Here is an 8,478-nt window from a genome sequence, read left to right as displayed (position 1 = left end):
TCTGCAGCCCTGGAATGGGCAAGCGACCTGGGAAATTACTTACCAGACCGCAACTGATGCATTGATCATCCCAGAACAGCTTCAGACAACCAGACTGGAGCTTTTTCTCTCCCGTAGCAAAGCCACCGGTTTGGCAGGAAGGCAGACAAGATCAGGGTGTTTGCGAAATGCAGGAAATCCTACCTCTGAAACGGATTGCATCTGATCCCTTCACTTGCGTTTTTGTGAGGTATAGTTGTGCTGCGTCCAGTGTTTCCTTGGAGCTGAACAGCTGCAGGTCAAGTCAAGGCAACACAGAATCTTGTGGAGGGAGCGGCACAATCCAGGTGGGGCGATCGTTTCCTTCCTTGTTCCAAGGTTCAGTTTCCCTCATTGCTGTGCGGATTCGAAAGAGAACTGGACAATATGTGGACATGGAAGATAATGTTTGTGAACATGATGGAATGCCAGAAACTACCAGATGAATGGGATTTGACGGAAGATCCAGAAATGGAAACATGTCTTAAAGGATGGCGACAGTACGTCCAGAACCATCTCTTTGGCAGGTGAGGCATAGCTGGGGATCAGGGTTGGGGTGGCCGCAAAGAATCCTCAGCGCATTCCCTTGGGGTTTGGACTCTTGTCTTTCACTTCTGAAGTGGGAGAATCCATCCCTGGTTTGTTTGCACATGACAAGACAAGCAGCGCCTTGCCCGACGGTTCTAAGTTCCTGACTCTGGCTTCCTCGATGGACGCCACCCACCTCTTCCGGGGTCTTCCTTTGCTGTTGTGCCTCGACTTTCCCTGGCACAATTGCCTTCTGCAGGGAGCCTGATGTATCTTGCCAGATACGGACTGGAAAGAGGCTTATGCCCTTGGAAGGGGTGGAAGTGCCTGATTCTGCGTAGTCACTACACAGAATTTGAAAATGATTATGAATGGCTGCAAGTGTGCATTTTAAAACACCCTGAGTAAATTCTGTGTGAATGTATATGGGGTATGTATCTCCCATAAAACTCAAAAGAAAAGCTGCAACGGGTGGGGAGCCCCTAGGATGTAGCCATTAACAGCTTCTCCTGCCTCCAAGCACGGCTGTCCTGACTTTCTGCTGGTTGGAGCTCCAGAACGGCTCTTCACAAGGCATTGTCCACTTCTTGTTCTCACTCTCTGCTGTTTCTGGCTTCTTTCGATGATGCCATAACACTCCAGTTTCGGTTCTGCTTTCAAAGAGCCTTTATAACATTAGGAAACCAAGGTGTGGCATTTTTGAAAGTGAAAGCTACTTGTGCAACTGTGTTATTGCACTTTTATTCACTTGGAAGTGATCAACCTCTTTTCAAATCTGTTTTAAAATCTGCTTCTAGTGATATCCTGGAACTTCAATTTGTGAGGAGGAGCTAAAACTCAGGTGCGTGGGAAATATCAAGTGTTTAGACCATCCGCTGCTCTATTGTTTAGCCCAGGTTCCCCACGGCTCCGTAGTCACGATGATGCATCACTTTGCAGGCAGAGGGAAACTCGACTGAGCGGTTTCAATACAATTACAGGTCATTTTATACCCTCCTGGTCACATACACAGGTACAGAGCAATTAATGAAATTCTGAGGTCATCATATGCAGAACAAATTAAGGAAGATCAACCAATCATACAAGTGGCAATAAGATTACGCTATTTCTAATGGCAAAGTATTGACACTTCAGTTGAGTAACTTAGAAACACAGAAACAGAGCGAGTCAGAAGGGGTCTCCCGGGCCATCTAGTCTGACCTCCGGCACCAGCCGGCTCTGCTCATGACAGGCCCACCCTGTGCACGTCCAGCCTGTCCTTGAACACCCGCAACTTCCGGAGACTGAACCCACCTCCAGGTCTGCTTAGACATGTAAATTCTGGCTACCGAGAAATCTTCCTGAAATCATAAGCCCCTGTGTTACATGCCATTATCAGGCAGGCTGAGACCATGAGTAAAGCATAGCAAAACAGATACTTCCAGGTAAACTGTAAATCCCTGCAAGGATTGTTTAGCTACATTGTGAACGTATGTAATGTATATTCCACTGAATGGCAGAGCTGCTCAGGCTTACAGCGAGAAGAGCGAGAGCCATTTTCTGAAAGCTACAGCACTATTAAACAGTGACTTGGCTTGGAGCGCCAATACTTTTGAGAAGGAGTGCAGGTTTGATTTTATAACGCAAAAGCACATATAAGCAACGTTTTTCTGCCAGGATTTATCCAAATTTTCCCAACATTAGCAAATTTTTTTCTGGTGGTCTTGGCCTTAAAAATGTGAAAAGCTTGATTGTTGGGGACGTCCAATTAATTCCTCAGATAAAAAATATGCTTTTGCATGTCCTTTAATATAAAATCTGGCAGAAGTGCCTTGCTCCTCTCCGCTCAAAGGGACTAGAACTTTTCCGAGCTCCGCATGCCTGGGAAAAACCCCAGAAATGTAAAATTCCCTAGCCCAGCTCCCTGCATGAAGGAATTCAGCATCCCTGACTGCAAAACCTACAACATTCTAAACCAGCTATATTTCTGTAACTCCTGACTGTTTTATTTGTGATCTGTTACCCAAGTCTTTGATGGGTCATGATGTTTTCCCAATGCCTATAATGATTTCTCAGTGTTTCTGCATTGTTCCCCACTGTCCTCACCTTCTCACCCATTTGGAATCCCACCTCTGCCTTGTAATTCACTCCACCTGTGCACTGGAAGCTTGAAGGTAGCGAGCAGCTCCGTTGTCAGGTTTGTCTCCGCAGAGAATTCCCTGGGTGTTCTCACCAATAAAACTGGTGCATTTTTACTGGTACAATAGAACTCGGCGTGTATATTCTCCAGGATGCTAAATCGGGATTTCCTGACAGAGCCGTGGGCAGGGGGCCGGCTCCGGATTTTTTGTGGCCCCCAACATTTGGGTCCCGAACCAGCCTGGCCCCCAAGCTGGAAACGGCTCCCCACCCTTGTTGTAACTGGCTTGGGGCCAGGGCGACTTGAGTGCCGCCTTCAACCGGTCGGGTTCTCAGCGATCCGAACTGCCGTTGAGCAAAGGGACTGCTTCTCTCCCATCAGCTTCGAGTGTTCGAAATGTTCGCACACCTGGAAGTCGGCCAAGGTGACTGTCATCTTCCACATGCAGCTTCTCAGGACTGCTTTGGGACCGGCCCGGGGGAAAGTGAAGATGCGGGTGTTCGGACAGAAATGCCGCCGCTGCAGGAGCGGCAAGTTTGAAGAGCCGAAGTTCAGTGACAAGACGGCCGAGTGCTGCCTGCACAACCTGGTGCAGAAGATCCTCGAAAAATGCTATGAAAGGGGCAGAAAAGCCCACGCCCTGCTGCAGCCCGAGCCCGAGGACGGGAACTGCTGGGGCCCGCACGATCGGAACGGCTGCGAGGCCTGTGCATGCGGGCTCTGCTTTGAGCCGTCGAGGCCCGCTTCCCAGGGGCCGTGGGAAGGCATCTCTCTGCAGTCCTCTCCCTTAGCCTGGCGGCACGAGCTGAAGAGGCGTGCAGGGGATGCTTCAGCCCCCTGTGTCTGGCTTCTTGTTGTGGCTGCTGCTGTGCTCATCCTTCTAGCCTCCAGCCTTCAGAAGTAAAGGAAAACCTGGCGTTCCGAGAAATCTTTTCTTCTTTCACCACGATGTCAGCTGGAAACTTTATGTGATTTTTTTTCAAAATCCTTGCTGTGATTCTATTGTATTCTTCAGCTTTGAGAAATGTTTTGCAGGGCGTCTAAGGAGTTCATTTGATAAGCATCCCATAAACAAAACAAACACATACCTAAATCCTAAAGAGAAAGAGTCATTGGCTCCCGGCCCAGAGGTGGAAAGTTCTGCCACGATGGATTCTCTTTTCAGCCCGTGTCCTTTTTGCTCTCATGCCGTCCGTCACAGGCATCATTTGGAGCACGGGTGATCTGAGCTGAAGGGAAATCTCCTAACCCCCAGCAACTGATTATTTTTATTTACTTAAAGTTTTTCTATGCCGTCCAATACCAGAGTCTCTGGATGGCAAACACAACAAAACAAAAAACACAACACGACACAACATGGCTTCCGACCATTAATGATAAAAACACAAATAAAACCAATTAAATGCTAAAATGCTGGGAAAATAAAAAGGGCTTGATTAGTCAGGCCCTGACCAGGAATGAGCCCTTCTTGGTGGTTTGCGGCCTCTCCGTGGGGACAATGAGGTGGGGACTGAGAACTGACCTTGCAGGTCAGGTGCCTGGCGTTGTCTCGCTTGCAGGGTTTCATTTATTCCTGTATTAGATTCAGCTCCTGCTTTTTCCCTGCACGGCATCGGAGGCAGTGTGCAGTGCGCATGATCTCCTTTCTCTATCCTCATAAGAACCCTGTGAGGTAGGCCAGGCTGAGAGTCTGTGACTGGCCCAAAGTCACCCCATGAGTTCTAGTAAGGACTAGAACCCAGATCTCCCCAGTACCCGCCCAGCACTCAAATTGCGACCCTGCTGAGTTCCCAGAATAACCTGGCATTATCATCATGATCATTTCTGAGCCAGTCAATAGTCAACGCTCTTTAGTTGCCTCGCAAAAACCAGAATCCTAAAACAGAGTGGGATAAAACGCAATGTTTAAACTGACTGTGAGCGGTGAAAAGCGACGGCTCATGAAATATCAGCTTGTTCGCCAACTGCCGCCCCTCTGGGGCTTGGGGCAGGGCTGAGGTAGCTCGCTTGTCCTCTCCTGGGTGATGGCATTTGTAGTAGGACCGAATCCCGGCTCGTTCACACAGGCTGGGTCGAAATGGAAGAGGCTGTAACAGTGCAGAGCAGGTGCCGTTCAAAGGCTGGGATCTCAGTTCCAAAAGGAACTGGAAAGGCTGGGGAAGAATCGCTCCTGGACTTTGGAGAGCTGCTGTCAGTTCGCTGATCGATGCCGGACTCGAGAGGCAGGCACCATCCAAGGCAGCCTTAAACCGTCGAAGCAACTGGAGGCAGCGGGTATTATTTGTAATGTGCTCTGCTTTTGCTTTGCTCTGCTTGCACTATGCATGTGTTAACATTTTATTAAAGTATCAGGAGAAGGCAAAACTCCTCGCAGAAGACCATCCTGGCAGGGTAAGTTGAGTGCAGAGGAAGGGGAAAGCCAAGTAGGAGATGGGTGAGCCCATAAAGGAGGCTGCAGCCTGGAGTTTATTTGGGGGGTGGGGGTGTTCAGTCCCAGGGACACCCTAAGTGGGGGAGGACGTAGGGGCACTTAGCAACACCATCTTCGAAAGGTGCCCCCTTGCCCATCTGCATGGAGGCAGAGGGAAGGCGCAAGCCATTTACCGGCCTGGCTGAAAGGCATTTTTCTCCCCTCTTCATGTGCTTCTTATGTTTCATGTCTTTTTAAGGGCCTGTCCTGTTAATGAATTACAAGTAAACTGACCTGGAAGTCTTTTTGGCTGAGAAGCGGCATAACAATACTTCAAATGAATAAATAAAATAAATATTTACTCACGGAGATGTTTAGACATTGAAAAGCAGGATAGACATGTTTTTAATAAATAAAAGATACATAAACAAAGAAATGGCAAGAGACCAGCGTGCTTGTGGAGGATGCTTCTCAAATATTTCATGGTAATTATATATATAAAAAAACCTTATTCCACAAACACATTGTCAGTCATGGGATTTGTGCTTTTGGCATGCAGATCTAGACTGTCGGCCATTTCCTCTGTGTGTCTACTTTGACGTAAACTCCACTAAGTTCAGTGGGACTTACTCCAGGGGGAGTGTGTCTAGGATTGGGCTCTCAGAAGTTTTTATACAGAGGGTGCAGAACCTCAGCTCTAAGCTGGCCCTCTGTGGCTCCCTAGATAGAAACACAGAAACAGAGCGGGTCAGAAGGGGTCTTTCAGGCCATCTAGTCTGACCCCCGGCTCCAGCTGGCTTTGCTCATGACATGACTCCCATCTCACCCAGTCCTTTAGGTTTCCAGGCTTATGGGCAGACACCCCTGCCATTCTAAAAAAATTGAAGTGCCTTTTGGAAGCTGACTGGGGTTTTTTGCTAAGATAGCTCAATGTGTTCAATATTTTTACATTTTCATCTCATTTCTATATCACGCTATAGCTGACGCTGTCTGGGTAGTTTACAGCAATCTGTAAAAACAAAGCAAGAACATACAATAAAAATATCATAAAAATGAGCAAAGAGTAAACAAAATGAAAACAGCTAAATCAAGCAACAAAGAGTGACCCTGTTAAACCACCCAGGATTGGCAATCTGCTAACACCCGTGGGTAGCTCAGTAAAGTCCGTGGTATAAGCTGCAGGGCTAACCTGATGCTAAAAAGTTAACAAGGCTGCCATGGGAAGTTGTTTCAGAGATGGGGGCCAAAAAAACCAGGCCTTCCCGCCTGTTGCCACCCACCGCTCCCCATTCAGGTCTTCCCACCACCGGAATTTAGCCTCCAGCAGCTCCTCCAGAACAGAAATCCCTTGCAGGCTTTTTCAAAATCACCCCCTTTTCAATGGAAATCCACCCCTATATTAGGGTTAGGGGTGTGCACCAGGGTAGGGTTAGGGTTAGAAAAACGAGGTGTCCTGGCACGATTTTGATGGTTGGAATGTGTTCAGAATGGGCAGAAATGATGAGCTGTGCAGAAAAAGCTACTCAAGGAAGGCTTTTCCAGAATCGCCCACTTTTCAATGGAATTTTAGCCCCATATTAGGGTTAGGGGTGTGCACCAGGGTAGGGTTAGGGTTAGGAAAACGAGGTGTCCTGGCATGAATCTGACGGTTGGAATGTGTTCAGAATGGGCAGAAATGATGAGCAGTGCAGAAAAAGCTACTCAGGGAAGGCTTTTTCAAAATCGCCCTCTTTTCCATGGAACTTTAGTCCCATATTAGGAATAGGGGTGTGCACCAGGGTAGGGTTAGGGTTAGAAAAACAAGGTGTCCTGGAGTGAATCTGACGGTTGGAATGTGCTTAGAATGGGCAGAAATGTTGAGCTGCGCAGAAAAAGCTACTCAAGGCGGGCTTTTTCAAAATTGCGTTATTTTCAATGGAACCTTTCCCCTGTATTAGGGTTAGGAGGATGCACCAGGATAGGGCTAGGGTTAGAAAAATGAGGTGTCCTGGAGTGATTTTGATGGTTGGAATGTGCTTAGAAAGGGCAGAAAGGTTGAGCTGTGCAGAGAAAGCTGCTCAAGGAAGGCTTTTTCAGAATCCCGTTATGTTCCATGGAAGGCTTGAGTAGATTCTGCCCTCTTGCTTCATACGAAGAGCAGTGTATTGCAGGTGTCCACATCCACATGTGTCAAGAGCTGTGCTTCCTCCTTCACGCATTCCACCTTTGCACAGTCCTTTTCCATGCAAAGCATCCTTTATTGCCCAAAAGGCGCAAAACTCCCAGAATGGATCTCTGAGCATGTTTGTTGAATTCAGTCTAGTATTCTCCTCCAGGAACTCTCCTTATGAGCACACCTGCCCTGCCCCATCCCTTCACGAGGGCCTTCCGAAAGCAAGCACACCTCCTCTCCGCAGGCCAGTTCCTTAATTGGGCCTCCCTACTCTGCTGATGCGTGTCATGAGGCCAAGAGCTGTGCTCACCTCACCTGAATCCAAGAAGCTCTCCTGTTCCAAGTCCCCTTCTGCCAATTCTACGTCTTGGTTATTCCCAGAGAAAAATGGGATCAGAAGGAAATAAAAAGTTTGGACAGTGACTACTGCATTGCAGACAGGAGTCATTAAAGGGAAAGTTGCAGCTGGTCACTGCAACAGGAACATGGAGGGTGATTCCAAAGGATCCTTCTCCTGTTCCAAACCTCTGCGCATGGGGACTGGTTCTTCTGCTGACTTCTGAGCCAGAGATCTCCTGCTCTGATCTCCTTTTGAAGCTTCTTGGTTCTGCAAAGGCCACTTTGCAGTCAATGTCCTAAGTCATAACCCTGTTGGCTTACAATCCCCCACCCGCACATATGCATGTGAATAACCCTGGAATTCCCTACATGCATCTGACGAAAAATACGAAAAATACGCAGGCAGGATCACAGACCTGCAAGCTGGGAAGGCAGGTTGCCGAACCTTTGTTTGGCCAGTGGGCCAAATTCCATGTAGGAGAAGCACTTGGGGGCATGTTGCAATGAAGGCATCATCAGCAGAATCCCCATTGTCATTCTTTTCATATTCATTAGATATTGTAGTTTACCATCCCAGAGAGGGCAAATGGAGGAGAGTAAATCTACTCCAGTTCAGCAAATGCTTTCTAAAGCGCACCTCTGCTTCTTGGCTTATAGCAGTCATGGACCTCCAGTTCCCTTTCTATGAAAGAGACTGCTCCTCTGCAAAATCTTTCCCAAGTTCTGGAGGCATGGCATCTGGCAGGAGGTCTCACCCCATTTACTCCCAGGGTTGTCTGCGATGTTATTTGGACAGTATTTCAGACTCCCAAACTAGAACTAACAGCACTGAATTATTCCCATGGCGGGCCAGCCAAAGAGGAGCAGTTTGTGAACAGTGACATTTTTCAGCGCCATCCCGTGCAGCCTGAT

General features: G+C 48.0%; 1 protein-coding gene across 1 annotated transcript; it reads left to right on the top strand.

The window, feature by feature from the left end:
- The first annotated feature begins 435 nt into the window (after positions 1-435).
- LOC123036777 (receptor-transporting protein 2-like) lies at positions 436-7,866 on the top strand. Its single transcript, XM_044456212.1, has 3 exons — positions 436-545; positions 3,047-3,565; positions 7,665-7,866. Exons 1-3 carry the CDS (start codon positions 436-438, stop codon positions 7,864-7,866), a joined length of 831 nt encoding a protein of 276 aa, XP_044312147.1.
- Positions 7,867-8,478: the final 612 nt, after the last annotated feature.

Source organism: Varanus komodoensis, unplaced genomic scaffold (assembly GCF_004798865.1).
Source record: "Varanus komodoensis strain SLA01 unplaced genomic scaffold, ASM479886v1 scaffold82, whole genome shotgun sequence".
NCBI classification, from domain to species: Eukaryota; Metazoa; Chordata; class Lepidosauria; order Squamata; family Varanidae; genus Varanus; species Varanus komodoensis.
Note: the sequence above shows the minus strand (reverse complement) of the source record. Positions and strands in the feature narration are given on the sequence as shown.

Bases quoted from the DNA above. Each gene is read 5' to 3' on its own strand.
- LOC123036777 (XM_044456212.1), top strand. From the start codon at position 436: ATGATGGAATGCCAGAAACTACCAGATGAATGGGATTTGACGGAAGAT. The intron at 546-3,046 runs GTGAGGCATAGC...CTCTCCCATCAG, and splicing joins CAGAACCATCTCTTTGGCAG to CTTCGAGTGTTCGAAATGTT. The intron at 3,566-7,664 runs GTAAAGGAAAAC...ACTGCATTGCAG, and splicing joins CTAGCCTCCAGCCTTCAGAA to ACAGGAGTCATTAAAGGGAA.